This window comes from Marmota monax, unplaced genomic scaffold, assembly GCF_021218885.2.
Source record: "Marmota monax isolate L192 unplaced genomic scaffold, Marmota_monax_Labrador192_F-V1.1 WCK01_AAM20220418_F8-fsc00095, whole genome shotgun sequence".
Taxonomy (NCBI): domain Eukaryota; kingdom Metazoa; phylum Chordata; class Mammalia; order Rodentia; family Sciuridae; genus Marmota; species Marmota monax.
Window position 1 is genome coordinate 2,794,937 of NW_026695244.1, and position 25,566 is coordinate 2,820,502.

General features: G+C 37.5%; 1 protein-coding gene across 3 annotated transcripts in view; it reads left to right on the forward strand.

The window, feature by feature from the left end:
- Positions 1–12,963, forward strand: part of Cd28 (CD28 molecule) — a 78,063-nt gene extending 65,100 nt beyond the window's left edge. For all 3 annotated transcript variants that reach the window (XM_046463131.2, XM_058578164.1, XM_046463130.2), the window contains exons 2-4: positions 987–1,343; positions 3,308–3,432; positions 9,399–12,963. In XM_046463131.2, the coding sequence (XP_046319087.1) occupies positions 987–1,343; positions 3,308–3,432; positions 9,399–9,527 (611 nt within the window). In that variant the 3' untranslated portion in view covers positions 9,528–12,963. The remainder of the gene's footprint in view (positions 1–986; positions 1,344–3,307; positions 3,433–9,398) is intronic.
- Positions 12,964–25,566: the final 12,603 nt, after the last annotated feature.

The following is a 25,566-nucleotide window of genomic DNA, read 5'->3' on the forward strand; positions in this document are numbered from 1 at the left end:
ACAATGTCCTGGGTTCAATCCCCAACACTACAAAAAAACAAGTCTGCTTCTTAGATGGTATAGCTGACTTTGGTTTTAGTTCTGGTTTTGCTCACCATTTGCTCAATGATTTTGGAAAAATCATCTAATATCTCTAGGTCTCATACAGTCATTTTTTAAAAAAGGAATATATTGCCATGTACCAGCAATAGGAATATAATATTTATGTGGGAAACAATATCAATGTTTTCTCCTCTGGCGTTGATGACATAGCTTCAGTTTGTTTGCTTTTTAAGTGAGAGATTGAATTGGGTAGTCTCCACACTCTTTGATCTTTAATTTGGATAGCACAAAGATAGAAGATGATCAAAGAGAGAACTCTCATGGAACTTTTGTATCCCCTCTGATTTAAAGGCACAAATGTACAAATTTCTTGAGGAGACTATTCTCTGAATTTCCTATGGAAGAGAAATTAAAGAAAAGTCTTTGGGGTTACATTTTTTTTCCTTACCTCTTTATCTCATTCTTGGAATGACCAATAAAAAACTAAAATGTCTCAAAACTTTTAATTCCTTCACAAAAACCTGTCTCACAACTTAAAAATACATCCATTTGTGCTAATGTGTCAGACTTTAAAGCTGCTTCCAAAAATATCACTTAATCAAGATATCAGCCCAATGCATGATTAACATCTTAGGAATCTCAACACAGATTCACAAATTCCAAGGGCATAGCTGTGATGCTCAATGCTAACAGAAGGCCAAGTTTTGCCTTCTAGGTGAAAACATGCTGTGATGTCCCGTTTATAGGAGGATGAAAACATGATCAAAATGTGAACTTTAAAACTCTAGGTATAATTCTCATTCTAAGAGCTCCTGAATCTTCATCTACCTTGAGAAAACTTTTGCAGGAGATCTGTTCATTTGGTTAATTAATACACTTTGATTTCAGGAAAAACATATTCTTATACTCCTGGTCTAAGCAAATGATTTTTTTCTCCTCTCTAGAAAACAAGATCTTGGTGAAGCAGTCACCCAGGCTTGAGGTGTACAACAATGAGGTCAACCTTAGCTGCAAGTACACTTACAACCTCTTCTCAAAGGAGTTCCGGGCATCCCTTTATAAGGGTGTGGATAGTGCTGTGGAAGTCTGCGTTGTGAATGGGAATTTCTCCCATCAGCTTCAGTTTTACTCACACACAGGGTTCAACTGTGATGGGAAATTGGGCAACGAAACAGTGACTTTCTATCTCCGGAATTTGTATGTTAACCAAACAGATATTTACTTCTGCAAAATTGAGGTTATGTATCCTCCTCCTTACCTAGACAATGAGAAGAGCAATGGAACCGTTATCCATGTGAAAGGTAAGATGCAACTCTATCCTCCTACCACCGTAAAGTCATAAGTTTAAGCTATAGTCTTGAAAATGAGATAGGATCAGTGGTGAGGCTGGAGTAGTCCCCAGTGATTTAGTAAAGACAAGTCATTTTTAAAAAGTTTTCCTTTACTTTAGAAAAGATTCAAAGTTATAATTTGAATATCTTTACTCAGTGACATGGAGTGGGAGAGTGAGTGATGAAGTTATAGCCCATGGGAACATGAAGATTCTCAATTTGAGTGGGTCATGACAGAATAGAAATTTTGCTATTAAAATATAAGTCTAAGTGAACTCCAAGAAGCAGCTGGGCCTAATGGATCAGAACTCAGGAAGAGTGGGTTATAATTCAAACTAATCACCTTTCTACTCCACAGTCTTCCTCTGTTAAGTACTTTTTTTCATTTTCCAAAACATACAAAGGATGCTGGGCTAGAAACCAGGGGATATAAAATTTGCTATTAATTAACTCTGTGATCTTGATAAGTTGCCATACTTTTTCAATGCCCAAAACTTAATATTATTAAACAGTATTCATGAATTAGTGGAAATAAGTCTATTGATCTGATGTTGAGATTATGTTCTCTCCAAATAGTAGGTAGAACACCCCCCCAATACAGAAGAATACAGTTTATTGGTATCAACACATAAAAATGAGAGTGGCTAGATAAAAAAAAAATTTTGGTACTCTTTGTGGATACACTATTTCCTTTCTGTAGAACAATAATTAAAAATGTATGCTCAGTTTTATATTTAATACTAATATAATTCCAATAAATATTTTTTCTCCTATGCTAAACAGAGGTATGCTGGAGAAAAATCAAATATTAAACAAGAAAAGAACAATTAACTTAATTTGGGAGAATAATTTTGTGTTCTTGAAAAATAGAGGCAATTAATGTGAGAATGTTTGGCTTGCTGAATTCTATTCAGATATCTAATTTCTATGATGTCCGGGCTGAATAGTTTGGTTGGGTCAAGTTAAAGCTTAAGAAAATATACTTTAACTTGACCCAACCAAACTATTGGTTTGCAGTGAAGAGCAAATGTTTTTCTTATGTAAATGATATTCTACTTTAGGATAGTACTTCACACACACACACACACACACACACACACTTATGCACATAGTATATCATTTCTAGCAGAAATGGAAAGGATACCAGTGATCCTTAGTAATCTTCAAATCTACTTGCATATTATAAATATGAGTAGGTTTAGGGGAAACAAACAAACAAACAAAAAATCCATTCCTAGGCCCAACTTTGAGAGTCTGATGTACTTGGTATGAGTTGAGGAAGGGGTGTTAGATATTGTTATATTTTCAGACTTTCTCAGACAATTCTAATGTGCATCTCGGATTAAAAAATCAATACACTAGATAGTTTTTGTTGTTCTTTCCAATTCTAATTGTCTCCAATTTTGACTAGAACTCTACACATTCCTTCCCATGTTTGGATACCTGATGGTATAAAGTGACTTTTTCACCACAACATAAGCTGTTAGAGTTGAAGCTAGACATTTATCTTTGTATTACCAGCCCAGATTTTTGCCATACTAGATTGATAATTTTCTTAAGGTTTGAAAACATGTATATCATTTAACTTATTCCAAAAATATAGCTTGGGATCTGGATAAACTGGCTTCTTGTGGGGGTAGGGTATGGAATTGGATTAAGACCATTGGAAGTCACTATTTTGAATCACAAAGTGAGTTCAACAAAATCAGGTGAATACAGTTGTACCAGTGTACTACCTTAACTTCAATCTTGAAAATGGACCATTCTGGTCAGTGGTGAGGTTGTATAAATCCCAAAGATGAAGTCTACACATTCTAAGCTCATGATGTTTTACTTATTTTTATCTCTTTCGCATTCTTCTCTAATATTCAGAAGAAAGGAAATGTACTCAACTGCCATTCCTGTATCATTTAATCCACTCTATTCTTTTTCAGAGAATAATATTTGTCCTGGTGTCCCATCTCCTGAGTCTCCTAAGCCCTTTTGGACACTGGTGGTGTTTAGCGGAGTCCTGGGTATCTATAGCTTGCTATCAACAATGCTCCTTTGTTATTTATGGGTAAGAGATACTGCACTGCTTTTATGGAACTTTTCTACTACACATGCAATCTGAACATATTAAGAATTTTGCCTATGTGATTTATTTTCTGTTAACCATGTGATTATTTTCATCTTGTTCAACTTTATCTTTTATTTTCCAGAAGGCACTGTGTAGGTGGCCAGGTAGAATAAGAAACCAAATGGGCAAATGGGGGTGGGGTGGGATTAGCAACAGTTATCTTTCTTCTTCCCAGTTTGCAATTTAATTGTGACACACACAACAGCTTTAACATATATAAGGTTCAAAAATCTAGACAACTCAGGAAATTAGGCAACTGAAGCAAAGGGAGAACTTTGGTTCAGGTTTAAAAATCATGAGAAACTTGGCTACTGAAATTGTGTATTCAAACCTAGAAGAAACTAGGTCTGTTTATCTGAGTCATATTTTTTTGTCTCCTCTGAAGCAGCTGAATGGTGTGAGGCCAAGCATGGGATTGTCATTATGAAACTACAATGGGAGTTAGACTTTTCTGAGCTCTCACCACTGAATTGGAGTTGATCAATTTTTGCAAAGGCTCAGGTGATGAACTTGGTATATTGTTCTTTACCTTCTTCAATGTTGAATTTTTGGCCCAGGTTTGAACACATTTTAATGAACATATCCACCATTGAGAAGGGACCTCCTTAACAAGGATCTCTTCCTTAGACACCTTCTTCTTATTACAGATGCCTCAGGTATTGATTTTGTGTGGGTTTCGCATGTTTTTCTAGAAGTTAAATGCATACATGAGCCATTTATTCAATGAGAAATGCAGGCCTCTCTAGGATAAAGGACTGCTTCTCTTGTTATTCTCAGTTCATCTGGTATTAAGTACATTTAATGCTTGATGAATGCTCACTGGGTTATTAGATATTGGTATAAATGAATAATCCTTATAGAGGCCAAATTAAGGACTTAAAGAAGCCTACCTAACATGTGATACTCATCTCTGAGGCATAATCCATTGATTTAATTAAGCCACAGATGGTCTGTGATTTCTAGAAGCCATGCCACATGGAATCTATTTACTTTTCCTTGGTGTGGGGATGGAAGGTCTTGCATTCAGAGTTATGCTCTTCTTCATCCAGTCTTAGAGGCTTTTAAACTCATGGTGGTCTCTAGTCAAAGTTGGCCCATCAATTATTCTCCACGCATTCCTCACAGTTCAGAAGATTCTAGGGGTCAGATGAACATTCATCAAGCTGCCTATGGCCTGATTTGTACCTTCTGCAGGGCAGGGGACAAAGTTGCTGCTTGTTCCTGGGAATTCTTTGCACTAGATATCATTTTGGGAATTGGCCTGGCTTGCCTTTTGCAACTTGCTCTATCCTGATGGGGTGAGGGAGGGGGTTTTAATATAGTAAACTATTGCCTAAGTTCTTCCTCTGATGTTAGTCAAGTATTTTCATCTTTCCAGATCATGGGGTCTTTATCCCAGGTATCTTCCAATTTTAATCCTCTGTGGTGATTGCCAATGATTTTGGAATTTTTAGTTCTTTTTTTTTTCTGAATTCCTGGCCATTGACTTTTAGGTCCACTGTATGGCTTTCCAGTTCTTTCATTGGGAATCTCAACTTCCTAACTTAAAGGCCAGGGACACCCCTCCAGGAAAGGCCTCCCTAAGACATGCTGACTAGCTCAAAGTAATTTACTAATTTGGGAACTGCTTTAACTTTTTAGGGCCAAAAGGGTACTATTCATCTTTTAGACCTTATTGTAAATATGCATTAGACTGTCCGTTACTAAAATGAGGCACTAATTTGTTGAGTGACTGGAATCGCCCAAAAGAACAAATATAGCTTCGTATTTTCATTAAGTTTAAGCATCTCGCTTTCAGCTCAGACATAGCATAGATGCTCTGGGTTTTTCTTGGGCAAAAATACTAATTTACAGTGGGGTTCATCTTATTTGTCTTGAAAAAATATACTTTGTCTCGCTCTATCTCACAAGCTCCCTATGGATTGGACAGTCTTAGTGCTTGGCATTCCTTGTGGTCTCTTGTAGTCAAATCAAATTTTCCAGTAAGAAATCCTTTATTATCATCTCAAACCTAGGTCCTTGGATTCTCTGATCATAGAGTGTAAATCAAAATACACCTCTGTTTAATAGAATAACTTGGCATTTTTACCAGGATCAAGTCTTTTCTTGTTACTGCTGTTTAAGCAACGAGCTAGGCATGGAGGCCATCGGGGAACAGGAAATTGATCCATTTCCTGGGTGATTTTCTGGGATCCTATTTTTGGCTGGTCCTATAGTAGACCTTGGTGAAAGTTTCTGTTTTCTGGAACTTCCTGAGGGCCCTTGATGTGCTACTGTAGGCAGTTCTAGGCTGAGTGGGTTTTTGGGAGCAGCTGTAGATTCTATCTCTGTTCTTGACCTGATGTTGACACTTGAATAAATAAAAAGCTTCTCTTGGTCAGGCTGCCATGGGCCAGCACCTGTTGCTCTCATTCAATTCTCCATTCATGCAGCTGAGCTGGGTAAACCTGTTCCTTTTCCTAAACTAAAGAGGCTTTTTAAAAACAAACAAACAAACAGAAAAACACATGTCTTCTCTACTGTGGACCATAATGTGGAGAACATGAATAGCATGTGTACAGATAATATCTGCCTTTAAGTCCAGTAAATTCTTTTTTAAAAAATATTTTATTAGTTATTGATGGACCTTTATTTATTTATATGTGGTGCTGAGAATCGATCCCAGTGCCTCACACATGCTAGGCAAGCACTCTACCACTGAGCCACAACCCAGCCCCACAGTAAATTCTTGAAGACTGATTCTTTGAATAGATTGCTTTATACATGCCCTTATGTGTTGCTGCTCCTCCCAAAAAACAGGTGGATAAGGCAGAGGTGGAGGGAAGGGCAAAGGGCAAAGAGCAAGTGATCCTGAAATCACACATTTTTCGTAGACATTGGTGAAGGGGTGGAATCGATGACACAAACACACAGACACATTAGGTGGGTCCTCTGGCCATGTGCTAGATGCACATGGGCACTGTGGGTTCTGGATAGTATTCCCATCCATGCATCTGTCATTCCCATTCTGCTGTTGTGTTTAGAGTCAGGATGACATTAACTAAATCCACTATTTGATAATTGTTTGAGGGTAAGGATGGGAACCAAATGCAGCAGATCTTACATTATTTTTGTGTGAACTCTGGAGTGCCTCAGAAGACATCTTTATTATTGGGTTTCCCTCTACTGTCTATAGTTTTGTTCAGGTGTCAGAGACAAGGGCAGTCACTTGGGAGTTTGGCAAAGGTATTGGAGTAAGCATGAAAAATGCTTCCTAGGTATCAGAAGCAGTAGCCTTCTATATTTATTTGGATGCCGACATTTCCTTGATCTCACCACTGCCCTTCTGTAACTCTATGAAGAGAGTTCTAGTCTTTTATTTCTAGTAAGGATGTAGAAGTAAGTGATATTGAAGAGCACCATCATTCAGATGCTTGACTTCCATGTGTATCTCTATCCGAACGAATCTCCCTATTATGTATGTATTATGTTCTTCTCTCTTCTTAGATCCAGCCAGATAGCTCATCCATTAACTCAAATCTAAAATAGCCAGAGCTGAATTTTTAACCTTCTTTTTCCAATCTACTTCTCCTATTGCCTTGCTTTACATCTATGGGTGGGGGGGACACTATACTTCTGGTCAACTAGGCTCAAATCATCATTACCTTTGGGTTTGAGTAAGGAGGAGTCAAGCAGTTTAATAATATTCTTTCTTATTTGGTGATATGTTTTATATCCATTACTTTCTTGTCATTCCATTTTTTTTTCATGATCAGACTGTTTAGGTCAGAATTTTCCAGTCTTGGCACTAGTGATGTTTTGTGCTAGATAATTCCTTAATAGATGCCCTGTACAGGATGTTTAGCAGCATCTCTGGCATTTACTCACTAGATGCCAGTAGCATACCTTTCCATTGTGACAACCAAAAACATCTTCACACTTTTCCAAATGTTTCCTGGGACAGGTGATAAGGGAGCTCAAGACGTCAAGGATAAGGCCTAGGAGGTCTGGCTTGGGCAACTGTCATTTACTGATATGAGAAACACCGGGAGAGAGAGAGAGTTTGAGGGAAGATCTTGAGTTTCATTTTGGACAGGTTGAGTGTAGAGTGCCCTTGGAGTCTAGTCCTAAGGTGCCAACTGCAGCCGGAACGTGAATGAGATTGCCTTAGGGAGAGAGGATAGAGGGAATAGAGAAGGCCAAGGATCAAGCAGTGAGAAATTCTAACATTGAATGGCAAAAGAAGCACAGAAGAAGTGACCAGCAAGGTAGGATGGATACCAGGATGTCACAGAAGGCAAAGAGGAGGTGTTTCAAAAAGGAGAGCTATCAACAGTACAGTCATCTTTGGTGTCCATATGGAATTGGTTCTAGAACACCCTCAAATATCAAAATCCATGGATGCTCAAGTCCCTTATATAAAATAGGTTGGTATTTGCATATAACTTATGCACATCTTCCTGTGTACTTTAAATCCTCTCTAGACTTATAATACCTAAAACAATGTAAATGTTCTGTATATAGTTGTGTGGTTTAAGGAAGAATGAAAAAAATTCTTTAATTAAAAAATTATTCAAAAATATTTAAAATAATGTTTTAAAAAATATATATATTTTTAGTTGCAAGTGGACACAATAGCTTTATTTTATTTTTATGTGGTCCTGAGGATCAAACCCAGTGCCTCATGTGTGCTAGGCAAGCACTCTACCACTGAGCTACAACCCCAGCCCTAAAAATAATATTTCTAAAAATTATTTAGAATTTTAAAAATTAAAAAAAATTTAATTTTTTTAAGAAAAAAATTATTTAAAAATATTTTCCATCTGTGTTTTGTTGAATCCATGGATGGAGAACCCAGGGATTCTGAGGGATGTGTAGGATGGTGCTGAGAGTTGAAGAGGATGAGGGCTGAACATGTTAGTTGCACTTAGTAATGTGGAGAGCAGTGTTTTTGAAATCTTTCTCTAGCATTCTGTGCCCCTGTAACAAGGAAGTTGTGAAGAGGTCAGGGAGGAGAGCACGGAAATGAGATCAGGACTGAAGTCATTTACTTATGCGCTTATTCAGGTTTCTTCTCATTCATCTCCAGTGTATCTACTTATGCATCACCTTGTGTGCCAGGAAATAGGCATTCTTTTTCCATAATAGAGAATTATGAATTCAGAAATCCAGATGTTTTTCTAATTTTAGAATACCTATGGGACTTTGGTCAAAACTGTACATTTTATCATTGTATTGATATACAAATGATGCTCCTCGCCCTGGGACAAAAATTTTGCTAAGATTCATGGTGAATGTAACTCTTGCTTCAGGTTCAGGATCCTTCCTTTTCCCCTCAGCCCTGGTAGGAGTTCCTCCTGAGGAAGATGAGCCCTGGGAAAAGGGATGGGTAACCCAATTGTCTTTACAGAAATACAGGCACATAAAAGTGCAGGAATGTGACTAGTTATTCAGAACTGTAAATCTCCATTAATTTGGACTTCACTGTTATGAATTTATACTCACTCCAGACTCTGGAGGAGCTAAAGGTCCTTTTTGGTTGATTATGGAAATATGGCTTGTTAAGCAAATGACTAATGTAAAAAGATTACAGTGGTAATGCTTAATTCATTCAGAGATGGATTAATTAATATCAATAGTAAATAGGTTATTTAGATATACTGTTGCACTTCAAGTCAAATGACAGCTTTAAGAGTGATATCTATATGATACATTTCTCTAAAATATTTTCTTTGATTGAGATTTTTCAAGTTAATTTAGAACAGCCAATAGTGAGTTGATTAGTCTAAGTCCAAGGTGCTCAAGAAATGCTTGTGTTTAGCAACATCTGACAGTTAATATTCTTAATAGGTGTCTACAAAATCTTAGAACGCCTCTCCTAATATCTCCCCCATGTCCTTCCACATTAACACTTCTTTTTCCTGCAGACGAAGCGTCAAAGAACCAGGCTTCTTCAGAGTGACTATATGAACATGACTCCCCGGAGGCCGGGGCCCACCCGCAAACACTACCAGCCCTATGCCCCAGCACGAGACTTTGCAGCCTACCGCCCCTGACAAGGACGCCTATCCAGAAGCCAGCCGGCTGGCACCCCTCCACCCACACAACATCAATGCTCTGGATAGGAAAGGACTGATTTATCATCAGCCGGCTGTCTCAAGCCCCTGTTGGGCCACCAATACCAATTTTTATTGAGATTGTGGATGAAATATCAAGATCATTTTGAGACTCAGTTAAAAAAATATCCTTTGGCAGGCTAAGTCTTGCAGGGCCATGACCCACATTCAAACTTATCATGTATTTATTGACTTGGTTGAAGAGTTAGAGTAGAAAATAAAAAGTGAGTGGATTCTGTTAGCTTTTGGAATCTGCTTCCAGGCTGCTGGGCTGAGCCCTCTTCTCTTCTCAATCCCCTGCACATCTCAGTCAAGCAAAGTGTGATATCCAGGGCTATTTTAAATGGAGAAGAAAGGCTATAAAACATTCCCTTTTAAAGTGGGTGTTTAGCCCTGCACAGAACTCAACTCAAAGTAGATCAAGGACTTAGGCATTAGACCAGAGAACTTGCATCTAATAGAAGAAAAAGTAGGCCCAAATCTCCATCATGTAGGCTTAGGAACCAACTTCCTCAACAAGACTCCTAAAGCGCAAGAAGTAAAATCAAGAATCAATAAATGGGACGGTATCAAACTAAAAAGCTTCTTCACAGCAAAGGAAATAATCAAGAATGTAAAGAGAGAGCCTTCGGAAAATCTTTGCCACCTGCACCTCAGATAGAGCATTAATCTCCAGGATATACAAAGAATCAAAAAACTTAACACCAACCCCCCCCCCCCCAATAACCCAATCAATAATTGGGAACTGAATAGGTACTTCATTGAAGAAGAAATATGAACAGTAAACAAATATATGGAAACATGTTCAACATCTCTAGCAACTAGAGAAATGCAAATTAAAGCTACACTGAGATTCCATTTCACTCCAGTTAGAATAGCAATTATCCAAAATACAAGTAATGATAAATGTTAGCGAGAATGTGGGGAAAAAGGTTCACTCATACATTGTTGATGGGACTGCAAATTGGTGCAACCACTCTGGAAAGCAGTATGGAGATTCCTCATAAAACTTGGAATGGAACCACCATTTGACTCAGTTATCCCACTCCTCAGTTTATACCTAAAGGACTCAAAATCAACATACTACAGTGATGCAGCCACATCAATGTTTATAGCAGTTCAATTCACAATAGCCAAGCTATGGAACCAAACTAGGTACCCTACAACAGATGATGAATGAATAAAGAAAATGTGGCATGTGTGTGTGTGTGTGTGGGTATATGTATATATACCCACACACACACAATGAAAAAATAACTCAGCCATAAAGAATAATGAAATTATAGCATTTGCTGATAAATGGATGGAACTGGAGAATATCATGCTAGGTAAAGTAAGCCAATCCCAAAAAACTGAAGGTGGAGTGTTCTCTCTGATATGTGGATGCTAACACGTAATAAGGGATGGGGACAGAGGAAGAGAAGTTCATTGGATCAGACAAAGGAGAATAAAGAGGGAGAAGGGATGGGAATAGGAAAGATGGCAGAATGAATTGGACATAAATTTTCTATGTTGGTATATGAATATATGACCAGTGAAACTCCACATCATGTACAACTGCAAGAATGGCATCCTAATTGGAATAAGTTATACTCCATGTATGTATGATATGTCAAAATACACTCTACTTTCATGTATATCTAAAAAGAATAAATATATGTATGTGTATATATATATATATATGTAAATAAAATAAAATGGGTGTTTAGGGTGGATATAGGTTAGTGTCTCCCACTCATGAAATGAGCCACTTAGTTTCTATTTAATACTTGTTTTCTTCTTAGTTTAGAAAGATGTGGACATTGTCTTTGACAAAGTTTGAGCATTTTTAATCATTTTGACCAACAAAATTCCCTTAAAACAGCTCCAGGACTTGCTTTCTCATTCCTTCTAATGGAATTCAGTGTTAGCCTCCACAGCCTGATTTCAAAAGAATAAAATAGCATAACTAATTTTCCCTATCCAGTAGAATGTGTCAGGAAATAAGGTCACTTGATTTCAAAAGTATGTGAATACTATGAAGGATTATTTGTTTAGTGGCTCATTCCAGTCAACCCCTATATGTTTCAGCTTTGCACATTGGGTCACTTTATTATCTGCAGGGATATCTGAAATATAATAGTGACAGAGAATTCACAGAAGAAGTTATGATACTGTGAAAAAGGAATTGAGCATTCAGTATGTATGAGGGCTGAGTTCCAAGGACTTCTTTTGAAGAAGGCAAAATAAAAGGGAATGAAACAGTTCTTGCCTTGTGCTAAGGGGGCTGACATTGGGTAGAATTTTTCCTGAATGCATCAGACAGAAAGAGCACTGGTGGGAGCTCCTCTCCAGGGACTTTGCGTGCATTAGGGCTCAGAGCTGCAAAACTCTGTGGGCTCAGCTACCTGTGTACCCTGGAGGTACATTTGAGGTACCCTTGACTTGGAAGACTATTTTGAAGTATGACTTTTGAGAGAACACCAAAGTTCTCAAGAGACTTTGCAAGGCTTAACCCTGGAATGACCATGGATATTTTTCTGCCTTCATTTGAGTCAACTGAAATATGTCTGAGACCCTGAAGAATGTCTCTACTGTCACCTTTACAATTTCTCCAGCTCTTTGGTTTAGTTGGTTGTTAGGGGAACCTAGGTTTTAGAGGCAGATAGACCTGGTTCAAATCCTATTACTAGTTAGACATTCTTAGGCAAGCCATTGCTCATCTAAGTCTGTAGTTCTTCAACTATTAAGTGGACACAATAATCACAAATTTCTGTTCCCATATTATAATCTCCATGAGGCTTGTCCAAATTTGACTTTGTTTTAACTGTTCTTGGTATTTGTATCATGCCCGATAAACCATGTTAGTTCTTGTTATTTTTGCCAATATTTTAAGTTTTTATAAATGTTATAATTTATTGTTTTATAGATGAATTATAAAATTAAAGTGGACAATGACCTAATAAGGGAGGAAACATGTAATATAAGTTTAAATCCAAATTTATGAGTTACTATAAAATTGGTTAACTTCCATCATTTTCTCGTGTCTTGGAATATTTTATATTGTCATGAAATATTGGGCATTTCTCCCCCACTTTTCTCTACATAAAGAGGTCTTTAAAAAGCTTTTTAATGGGTAGAGGTGGGAGGAGTAAGAATGTTATGATTCTAGATGAAAAATATTATATTCTGGTTGATTTTTAAATCCAAAGAAGGTCAAACTCAGCAGTAGTTGGGTAATGAAGCACTATTGAAATTATACTTGCATTTGTGCCAGCTTCCTGGCACACAGTGTTCTTTAATCCAAGTTATCATATTGTATTTGAAGAGCTGGAGAACTCTCAGAAAGGGTAATGGCACATAAATAAATGAATTTTTTTTAAATGGAAAGATTTGATCTTTGGTAGTCAACGATTTTGTTTTCTAACTGGAAAAGTAGGCTTACTAAAGATGAATCACACTTGAGATTTTTCTTACTCACTCTGAACAGAACCAAAGCAGAAATGTTACACAGGGAAGTCCATTTTCACTATTAGTATGAATGAAGAATGGTTTAAAAACAGTGGTTGGAGTAATGCTTTGGCAGTTTTGGTAATTATGAAGAATAACAATATCAGTTGCTGCTATTATTGTAAGAGTCTTATAATTAATGATGCTCCTTTAATTTTTTATTGTGAACTTTCTTATTTGGGGTTGAGCATGCCAATTTAAAGAGAACACGTAATGAACGGAAGGGAGGGAGGGTGGGGATAGAAAAGACAGTAGAATGAATCCGACATAACTTTCCTATGTTCATATATGAATATACAACCAGTGTAACTCCACATTATGTACAACCACAAGAATGGGAAGTTATATTCCATGTATGTATGATATGTCAAAATATACTCTACTGTCATGTATATCTAAAAAAGAATAAAAAAGAGAGAGACCACATATATATTATATTCTATGTGTTGAGTGATAGAATTGCCAGACTGTGGTGTGCCTGCTTTAAATTTGTTCTTTGATATTGTATTCAAGGCAGAGATGCTTCACTTTGGCAATGAATCTGGAGAAAACTTGCTACTTGAAAGAGATGTGGGTAAATCCTTTTATATCTCTGTTTTAGCCTTTTTAGGGCCAGACTTTCTAATATTAGTTTCATTTCAAACAAGGTACACTTCTGATTAGTTCTCTTAACTTCTGTCACAGTTCTCATCAGCCCAATGGTTTACCTCTCTGAAATTTCAGGCTGGGCTCACCTGTGCTTTCTGTGTGGTGGGAATGCTCCAGGAGAGAGCATGAACTTCTGTCCTGAGTCTGTCAATCCCAAGGATTAACTGAGGCTCCAGTCTGCACGGCAATTTTAATGGGCATGTCAGTGGCCAAATGGATGTCTGATTTTTCTTCCCAGTTTTGCCCTGCTAGACGGGAACTTTAGCAGACTTGGGGACTGATCCCACAGTGTTAAATTCGCCTACATGTTGGAGGTTGGAGATGGTGCCAATGATGGATCTAGAACCAGGATCATCACTGCCATAGACATACATTAACCCAGGCCAAAGACAGTGGCATAGATTCTTTTGAGACTGGGGTGAATGAGTCTGTGGTCTCCGTGAGGTCATTTGAGGCTCAGAAAATCGCTGTCTCTTAAGTATGTCTGTGAATGATTTCTGACAGGTTGTTCCCATCTCGGGGCTTTTACACATATTACTTCCTTTGTCTGGAATGTTCTTCTTGAGATATCTACTTGGCTTGATCCCCCACCTCCTTCATTCCTGGCTCAGGTGTCATCCTCTACCTTAGTTAATTCCCAATCCCACCACCCCACACAGACTCTGTCTGCTTTCCTTGCTTATTTTTCTTCCCAAGGTGTTTTACCACCTCTTACACTAGATGTTTACTCATTTGTTTGTTTCCCCAAACTAGACTGTAAGCTCCATAAGGCAAATCACTCTCCCTGTTTCCTTTTATTACTGTATCTCCAGTGCCTAGAATAGTGCTTGAAGTGCAATAAATATTTGTTGGCTGAATAAATAAATTTCATATTGGTTTATGAATTAATGGCCAGTTTAAGTGGTCTGGTCACACTCTGAGAAGGAGAGAGCCATTTTTATTTTCCATTTTTTTCAAGGTCAAAACCTCATTTTATTAGAGAAACAGGCGGCAAAACATATACACAGCCAAATCTGGTGAAAGAAAAACTGATGAATGTAAGTTAATTTACATTTTAGAAATTTTTGTGCAGTGTGGAAAACTAATACTGTTAGAAAGAATCATCCTAAATAAACCACAGTCTGGAATAACTCCATTTTCCATTGAAGTCTCCAAATTCCCTCTTGTGAGAACATTAACTATGTTTTAAACATATCTTTAGCCTAAGTCTTCTGAAAATGTTGCCTTTGTAGTTAAAAATCTCATCCTACTGCTGAACTGCTGCTCTTTCCTATGGAGTAATTTTACCCCAACAAAATCTGTAAATGCCTGGTCTGGCTCTGATTCAAAGGGACCTCAAAAATGGAAATGCTGAGGGGGCTGGGGTTGTGGCTCAGTGGCAGAGCGCTTGCCTCACACACATGAGGCACTCAGCACCACACAAAAATAAATAAACAAAGTAAAGATATTGTGCCCATGTATAACCAAATTTTTTTTTTTAAATGAGAATGCTGAGGACAGAAAACGTCAGCATCTTCCCTGTCAAACTCATGTCACAACTGAGCACTCTAATAGTTTGCAAGAGTTTCAAAACAAGAGAACAACAAAAAATAAAGCAGGGTATTTGGAGCAAGATGAAGATTTGCATGCACACGCACATGCACATGCACACACACACACACATTCTGCTATCATCTCGTGAGGGCAGGCTTTAAACAACATACACGAGAGCTTGATAATTCATTTAGCAGCCTCTGTTTCCTTGTTGTAATTTTTACACAATGAGTTCATCTTCAAGCTGATTTAAAACTTATTAAACTTAATAAAGTTCATGCAAGCTTGAAAAAGATGAGCTAATGTATCTCCCACTACTCAAGAAAGAGGGAATCAGTAATTCATGGATGGTCCAATTTCAAACCAATTAGAAAGGAACCAGAGTGGTAAAAAAATCGACCATTAAATAAACCTGCTCCATAAGCACTCCTATCGTACTAATAAAAATAGCACAACCTAGTTCTGTAATAAAGTCCCAGTACCTTGAAATTCAAGATCAACTTTATCTAACAAACCTCCCACCATGTTCTAGTTACATAGTCCAATCAAATAGATCTGGTTCCTTTTTCAGCAGCACCTTCCGTCCTTTCTTATCTGGAACAGAGACAATGGATGGATGAGAAAAAAAATCAAAGAAACTTCTGGGTCCTTTGCAATGGGGGCTGGATCACCACACCAAGCACTAGCGAATGGGGTGGTCTAGGAACCACATCAGAGCCTTTTTGGTAGCTTTGTGTCTCCTGAGTTCTATTTGTGTCTTCTGCACTGAGGCACTGCCTAACCCTTGACTTCTCGGCAGGGGTGCTTAAAGTTTGATTCCTCAGGAATGCATATGAGTGGCTGGACCTCTCCACTTTCTCTGATTTGACATCCCAGAAGAAATATGTTTTCCCTTTGAAGATTCACTGGCTTCCAGCACATAGAGACCCAGGCAACTGCCCAGAGCAGAATGTGGCTCACTTTCTCAGCATATCTTTTTTTTCATTTCATGGTGCTTGAAAATCACTTGGGATGATATTTGAGACATCTGAGAATTACCATCTTTTCCAAGCTGACTTCATTCTAGGTGCAACACCAAGGGCCATGTGTGTTTCCCAAAGGCCATTTCCCTGTTTTATTTGCCTGTTTAAACTTTATGAAAGGGTTTGGAGTGTCAGAAATTCAAGGTGACAAGAAGTTGTAAAAAGTTGAAGTGATCTCAGGGTAGAGTGGCTTGGATTTTACTTAACACTTCACCGGGGAGAGTTAGTTATTTCAATGACAGATTTAAACACTGTCTCCAAAGAACAAACCGTGAACTGGGTGGAAATGTCAGTTGAGAAAGAAGAGCAGCAAACAGCTTTGTTTTCCTATAGTTGTGGTTTTACATGGTGATGATGACAACGAAGATGAAAATATGCAGCATGAACTCCAGTTGTTATCTGAGTGAGCATCTCTGCCAACGCTGAAGGATATGTGTGGGTGTCACCTGCAAGCAGAGACAGAGAGAGAGAGAGGGAGAGAGAGAACAGGAGGGAGGCCCTGCTTTGGAAAGAAGAGCCAGCTAACAATGATCAACAGTAACAAGTGATTTCTGTTTATCTCATGAACTTTAGATTCTATTTCCTTCCCCTCGCTAATCTCCACATCTGAATTTAGTCTGAGGACTAAATCTATGAGTGGCTTAGTGACAGAAGAAGGGGGTGGAAAAAGTTGACTTGAATGGACATCAGGACAGTTGCCATAGTCAGTCATCTCTCCAGTCTCGTGGGCACACACTTAACAATTGCTACATTAGCTTCCAAAGTAGGGATTTTTGCTAACTTTTGCAAACCCGTGACATATCACACAGGGCAAAAAACTTGAGTTTTTTTTCCGCTCCCAATCCTGTGCAAGTCTTGGTTCACTAGCTTTACGTTTCTCCCTCTTCTCTTCCTCTTCATTCATTCAATAACTATTTAGCTCTGAGGAGCGGGCTAGGTACTGGGGATGTGGCAGAGAGCAACATGAACTTTATTATTTCTGCACTTATAAAGTATAGAGTGTGTACTTTGTATATCCCTTTGTTTCTCCCCTCCCCGAATCATTATATTCTGCTCCTCAGGGTAACCACTTAATCTTGATTGTGGAATGTAGACTTTAATGTGGCTACCGGTCAGTCTTTGCTTATTGGTTTGTCTGAAATTTATTTTTCTGAGATTCTTACTTAATAGCTCTCACACTTTTAAGGTCTTAGACCAGGAACTGGCAATTTTTTTTCTATAAAGGGCCAGATGATAATCATTTGAGGCCTTGTGTCTGTACTGTCTCTTTTAGATACTCAAGCCTGCCATGATGTATAAACCAGTCACTGACTGTATGTAAACAAATGAGCATCCCAACAAAACTTTATTTATGAGCATTGGGACTTTAATTTTATATACGTTTCATGCCAGTTAACATTACTGTTCCTTTAGTCTTCCCCACCCCCGGCCCCAACCATTTAGACCATGTAAAATCCATTCTCAGCTTGTGGGATGGACAAAGGCAGGCAGTATTTCCTTCCCCTCACTAATCTCCACATCTGAATTTAGTCTGAGAACTAAATCTATGAGTGGCTAAATCTATGAGTGGGATTTGGTATGTGAACTACAGTTTGCTGACCTCTGACTTAAAACCTAACCCACAATTTTAGCTGTAAGCTTGTCTTTGAGTTAGAATCACCAACTATCTGGTTATGGTTGGAAGGAATGAGTTTGGATATGTATTAAACCTTCTTAGGAGTGCTAAGTGTCAAGTATCTGTTTTTTTAAAATATTATTTTAGTTGTTGATAGACCTTTATTTTATTTACTTATATGCAGTGCTGAGAATCAAACTCAGTGCCTCACACATGCCAGGCAAGTGCACTACCGCTGAGCCCCAGCCCTAGCGCCTCAAGTATCTGTTTTGAAAGAAAGACATGGATCAATGAAGGAAGAAGGAATCTTATCCAGTGGAAAGTCATTTTAGGGAGAAGAAAATGAAAATTAAAAATAAAGGGAAGGAGTAGTTGTTTTAGGATGAAAGAGTCCTCTGTATATTATTGCTAAAAGTCTAAAATTCTGGGGAATTGTGGTTATACTTTTCTCAAATCCTCTTTGCTCTTTCTTCTCTTTTCTAGACATCAAATCCTTGTAATCTCCAAGGAAACAGAGTAAATTTCTATTCATAGTAGTCTGGAAGCAGAAAAATGGCCTGTGTCCAAAGTAATGAAAAGGACCAATTTCCCTGCTAATTCTTTCACATTTAGCACACCCAGATCCCACTTGGGGTGGGTGGAGCAGAGATCCGAAGCAACTGTCTCAGGGCTGGCCTCCTACTTCTATCCATCTCACTTTTTCAATCTGCACTTAGCTGCCATTTTAAGTGAGCAAGAGTAAATCTGTCCCCTGTGAATCTGAACGAAGGCTCAGCATTTCACAAGTAACTGGTAGAATTGCTTTTATTCTGACACAGAAAGTCCCTGACTGGATGTTTACTATTCCTCATCCCCACCTCCCATTCCCATCTACAGCTGCTAGTCACACCCAAGGTACACATAGTCCTTCCTGGAAACTGCCCAGTGTATGGGGCACTCTGAGCACCATCTGGGCAATTTAAAAATAGGCTCGAATGTAGCATTTAGCCTGGTTTGTCCAGCCAAGAACAGGAAATTGCCTCCAAAAGGTCAGATGATTAAGATTATTATGCCAACAGTAATGAAAACAGTCTTTGCCAGGATGGATAATCCTGACTCCCTCCATGACATTCAAGTTCTGAGTCTGGCGAACAGCCTCAGGAACTCTAAGACTTTTCTTCTCCAGAATGAAGGGCCACTGTGTACATTTATGCATGGTGTACTCTGCTTAAGGGCCCTTAGCAAAGGGTACAGAAGGGGCTGAAGTCCAGTCAGACTCCCTTTTATAATCTATGTTCCATAAAGGAGAGAGCACCTTTGTCCAGTGTAGAGGCTTTAAGGCCCCCATAGGATGCTTGACTTTCTGCTACTTGGTTACTGAGCTTTATAGAATAAGTTATATCCCCATCCTCAAACTGGGAATGACCAAGGATGAATTAAAAATGAGGCAAACCAAACCAAAACAGAAAAGAACGGTTCTTAACACCATAAACATTTCTCTCTGGGTCCCTCCTTTTAGTCCTTCCTTACCCTCATCTCTGCATGCTTTCAATTGGTTGGTTTTTCTTGACATGCTTCAAGGGAGGTTAGTAATGTGAGAATAAACTTCCTGGTAGAGATTTCAGAGGGAAAACAAATACATAATTTTTTGTGACCTTTAGAATACTTGGTTTGGAATTCGTTCTCGAAGTCCCTGGATTTTTTCAGTTAAGGGCAGAATTTACTTTATTTCCTAGTTACTGCTGCACAAGGGAACCAGACTAAATGACTTCAAGTGTGATACCTATAATAGTTTTCACGTTCCATGTTATAATTTTTGCAGAATTATCTTCCACAAATAAATCCACTTGCTTTGTATTGTTCTCATCATCACATTTCTAAGTTATATAGTTATAAATACTTTATTTTTGAGATTTTAATCAAGATTATTTGAACAAATGTATAATTTTCTGTAACTACCATATTAATTAAATAAAAATTATAAATCACTTTCTCTTAAGAAAATAACAAATTTTATTTGTGGGCTTAGGCTACATATATTGAAAATTTGTGCCATTTGTGGATTTTTTTTTTGTGTGTGGATTTAATTTGAAAGACACATTATAGAATGAGAAACTGTTCCATATTTTTTTGTTTGACATTTTCCAAAAAAAAAAAAATGAACTTCTTGATGACATAAACTTAGAGATTCCTGAATTCTTCATAGTGGACTATATCTTGAATAAGATAGATGCTCAGAACATCCTGATTGAATGAATAAATGAATATATAAATAAATAAATATTTTTCATTTGACAAATATCCAAAAGCTGTTTTGTTTTTGACAAATTAGATGAACTAGGTATTATGAAAAGACTTGGGAAAATTGAGAATATTGATAAACATTTACAATTTTACAAACTGTTGAAGTGTATTCTACTTATATGCCTCTTAGGATATTTTTCAGGCACTCAGAAGCAAAAGCTGTTTACTGTTCCTTTGCAACAAACAGAGCTCTAATTGGGTTGCGGTTTTTTTCCTCTCTATGTATTTTCCAGGAGTTCCAAGGAGTGGATAAGGATTGGTTTAAATCATAGTAGTTGCAGCCTTCTCATTAATGACTGGTTTAGGCACGGAAGCATGATAGAATTCTGACCCAGAACCTGATGGTGTATTCTGAGGGGCCAATGGAAAAGGTCTCTTTGCTATTAAAAGAGATATTTGGGAATAAACCATCTTCTTTCAATTAGCCTGAGAAGACATATTGAGTTAGGGAGAGGAGGAAGAGGAAAAGAAACTGGGACCCGAAGACATTGTTGAGCTACAGACTGAACCAACCCTGAGATGATACTTTCTTCAACTTATTGACATGTGAGATAATTAATAGCTTTATTCTTAAGCTGTTTGATTTGGATTTTTCTATTGCATGAAGCTTAAAACATTATCATGACTCCTTCGTGTTTGTATGATGTATATAAATACTCATAGATTATTTTTTTGAATATACAAAAGAGTTGATTCAACACTATCTTATCCTATTTGCTGTTCAATTATTAGTCTCTGAATATCCAGAATAACTAAATGTTATCACCACATCCATATTGGAGTATATGTGAAATTTGGCAAATTTCTTCTTTGAACACTGTTATGGTTTGGATGTGAGGTGCCCCCCAAAAACTTATGTGTGAGACAATGCAAGAAGGTTTAGAGGAGAAATGATTGGGTTATGAGAGCCTTAGTCAATCAGTGAATTAATCCCCTGATATGGATTAACTGAGTAGCAACTGAAGGTGAGTAGGATGTGGCTCGAGAAGGTGGGCTTTGGGGGTGTGTCTTTGGGTTATTTATTTTGTATCTGGTAAGCGGAGTCTCTCTCTGCTTTCTGATTATCTTGTAAGCCACTTCCCTCTGCCACATTCTTCCACTATGATGTCCTGCCTCACTTTCAGTCCCAAGGAATGGAGCTGACCTTCTATGGACTGAGACGTCTGAAACCATGAGCCCTCAAATCAACTTTTCTTCCTCTAAAATTGCTCTCATTGGGTCTTTTAGTTACAGCAGCAAAAAAGCTCACTAAAACATACACATTGCCTATTGGGGGTGTTATGGTTACTGACTAGCAGAAGATACAACTCCCCACAAAAGAGATCATTAAGACTTTTTTTCCCTTATCTTCCTATTGTCATGTGAATTGATGAGAAGGAGAACCTCCTGGAAGAAGCCTGGTAACTTCTAGAGGATTTTTTGTTTGGGTCCTGTGAACCATGCATGTGTTCAATAAATGGGCACTGAGAAAGATAGAAAGAGATTTGACATAGCCTTGACCTCAGAGGGAGGAAATAACTGGTCATAAAGGCAGTATGCACTAAGTTCCAATTACATGATAAGCAATTGAAGTTCAGGTCCTAGACTGAAATAAGGATTATTATACACACATCTTTTAAAACTTGTAAGAAGTAGAGTTACTTTGAGGAGGAGTACTTGCATTTTTAATCCTTACAAATGTTGCCAATTTGCTCTGCATAGAGATTCTAATGATAGATGTTCTCATCAGTCACATACAAGACAGCCTTTTACCTCATTTATTTTTGTTAACAGTGCTATTGACACTTTTGATCTTTGCCAATTTTATAGTTTAAAATGGTATCTCATAGTTAAGATAATTTGCATTTCATTTTCTACAAATCAGATTTACCATCTTTTCATGTAGTTAAGAACCATTTGTGGTTCTTTTCCAGTGAACTGTCTGCTCATATTTTTTTTCACTCTTTTTTAGTTGTGCTGTTGGCTTTTTAATGCATGACCCCCTTAAGGAAATTAGCCTTTCACTTGTCAGGTTATGATTATTGTTTTATTGTTCCTTCATCAACATACCTATTCTATGCTTTGTCTTGAACTTGGCATAGGAGTTAGATATAGGTCCTGTCCTTAGGAAGCTCCCAGGGTAAGGGAGCTACGTACTTCTCATGTGGCTCTCTGGTATATGATAGAACTATACTCAGGGAGTTATTGTAGTTCAAAGATGGGGCATCAGTTACTGCATAGATGGAGAGGGAGAGGCTCAGGGAAGAAGTACTCATGGAGTGACACCAGCTGTATCTTAAAGGATAAAGGAGGCTTAGCTAAGTGATGAAGCAGGGAATTACATTTCAGGTGGAGAAACCAATCTGAGCAAATGCACAAGCATGTGAAGTCAGGGTGTCAAAGAGCAGGTTAAGTGTGACAGAGTGAGGAGATGAGACTAGCTGTATGGACTGACATCATATTAAGACAAACTCTTTATGCCAAGGAATTTGGGGATTAATTCAAAGCTAACAAAAGATATATGGTTAAACTCAGCATTTAAAAATCATTATTTACAATATAAAAATCAAGAATATTGCAATATAGAAATCTTCAAAATGAAAACTAAACATTTTCCTTTTCCTTATCCCCCACAGTTTTATTCTTCAGAAGTTTCCATTTTTGAAAGTTTCTTATCTCCATAACTCTTAATATATTTTTAACCCTATTTCTTGATTTGTCAAACTTAACAAAATGTGTGGAGTCTCCACTGTGAAAGACTTCTACTAACTCTTACCTTTCCATTTTTTCCCCACTGGGGGAAGGTTTTAAGCACAGGAGATACCCAATTGGATTTGAATTTTGGAAAGATTATTTTGCTAGCATATGAAGGTGGTTTGGCAGCTGTTTCAATAAGCCAAGCAAGAATGCAGGTTGGAGGAATGGGGTTTTTGAAAGCACTTAGTGAATAGAAAGTTGAGAACCAGGGGGTTCTAGAAGCTAGAGGGAGGAAGAAGATCACCCCTGGGTTTTGACTGGTTTCATGGCAGGTGGTACTTACACTCTCCAAAAAAAAAGTATGCAGGAGAAGAAAGTCAGTTTTAGTAGGGAGGAAAGATGTTGAATTTTACTTTGGATATTTTGAATTTGACATGTTTTAGGAATCTAGATAGAGATGCTCTATAAGGCAGCTAGATGAAGAGTTCTGGCACCTACGCGTGAGCAGAAAAAGGGAGATTTGTAACTTTTTCATTTTTATTCATTTTCTCATTCCTGCATTCCTTCACTCATTTAAAAATTACTTAATGAATGCCTTCTATGAGCTACATGCTGGCTATAAAATGGAGAGAGACCAGGTAACTTTCCTCCTTTCATAGAGTTTTTAAGCTGGGGGAGAAGATAAGATATTAGCACATAAATTCACAAAGACATATGTAATTATAGATTGTGGTAGGTGTTATGAAGAGAAAACGCAGGCTTATGTGAGAGAGTAATAGTATGAACCAAATTTAGACCAAGGGGTGGGTGGGAAACATATGGCCAGAAACGCTTCTCTGGGTCTCAAACCAGAGGGCATTTGAAGAGGAAGTAATGGCTAGGCCCTGTCCTAATTTTTGTGGAGATATAATATTCGCTTCTTAAACTGGATACTGGTTACTATTCACTCTGAAAATGTGCTATATACATATGATTTGCATACTTTTCTCTATGGTTATACATTAGTAAAATCTTTAAAATTTATCAAGTTCTTATTCCATAAATTTATTTTTCTTGTCTTTGTTTCAGCATAAATAATGCGTTCTATTCAAGACTTGCCACATAATTTGTGTATCAGTGACTGTAATATTAAGTTAAACAACTTGTCTTCAATCATTTTTATTCTTAGCCTCAAATTAGATTGTGCCTTTATCTCAAATGGTCATAACATAGTCTCCAGAGATAATAGTTTTTAAATTATTATTTATTGACCTCGTCTTCAAGTCCATACAGTTTTGTTTTTTGTTCTAATTTCCTTGTGTTTTATTGAAATGGCACTTCGGTTGTGTTTATTTTCCAAATACAGTTTATTTTTACACAGAAAACTCATTTATTCTAAATAAAAAATATTTTAAAAAATTAAAACATAAAACATCCACATTTAGATCTGTTTCTCTTTGTAATAAATAGGAAGTAATAGTCAATAACAAATAACTATAGATAGAACTAGTACAGAAATAACTTCATTTTCTGTCAAATTCCACAATTTGCTCTTTGAGGATCTTCTGTGGTTTCACTTACCTCTTCAAATGTATCTGTTGGAATTAAATGTAATTGCTTTAATAGTATTTAGTTGGCATTCCCAGCTATCTTAGTTTAGTCTGCAAGACAAATTACCATAGATTGAGTGGTGTAAGTAACAGAAACCCATTTCTCATAGTTCTGGTGACTGGTAAATCCAAGATCCAGTGTCTGAATAGGACCCACTTCCTGGTTTGCAAATGGCCATTTTTTGCTGTGTCCTATGATGGCAGAGAGCAGGAAGAAGGGAAGCAAGCCCTCTCTAATCCATCAAAATGGCCCTTTCCTATCATCAAATTTCCTCCCAAAGGCTCCACTTCTAATATCATCACATTGAGGGTCAGGGTTTCAACACGTCAGTTCTGGGGGAACACAAACACACAGTCCATAACACTATCATGAGTTCAAAACAAACTGTAAGGTCACATTTGATGTGTTTTATCAAGATGTCTTTTCGCAGAACTATAAAATATTTTGTATATAATTGTTGAATCTTTTCTAAGAATGTCATCACCATCAACATATTTGAAGTCATGTCCCCTAATGCTGAATACAAATAGAGTCCTATGTGGCTTCTGTCATTTGGGAGTCAAAATTCTGTCTTATATATATTATTTTTTCCAACCATGTTAGTGCCATTCTCAAAGACTTGCCTTGACGATTGAAAAAAATTATTAATATAAAACTAAAATTGTTTTAATATTTGGAGATTTAAGTCAAGTATGTTAGTATTGTTATAAACACAAAAAATATTTGCTATTCTACCCTTTGATTTCCATGTAGTTGCCCATGTAAATGAAATGGCATCTAAGAAGTGCTGTCCACCCAGGCACTCCTGCAGCTGCTGAAGAGTTTGCTTGATGGCTCACAAGAGTCTCTCCATAGGAATCGTTCCCTGCTGAAGGGAGCTGCCTCACCCCTGGTCATGCTGTTCTCCCTGGGAGCAGCATCTGTCCAATAACTTGTCAATCTGGAGGTGCTACCATTGGGACAATTCAGAAGTGCAATCAATACCTGCTCCATAACTTTCAATAGTATTAATGAAGTCTTCTTTTTTTAACTACAACTGCATCAGAGTTCATTTTTTTTTCTTTCTTAAATTCTGCTTCCCTTGCTGTCCCTCTCTGCTGAGTATATTCCTCTATAAAAATGA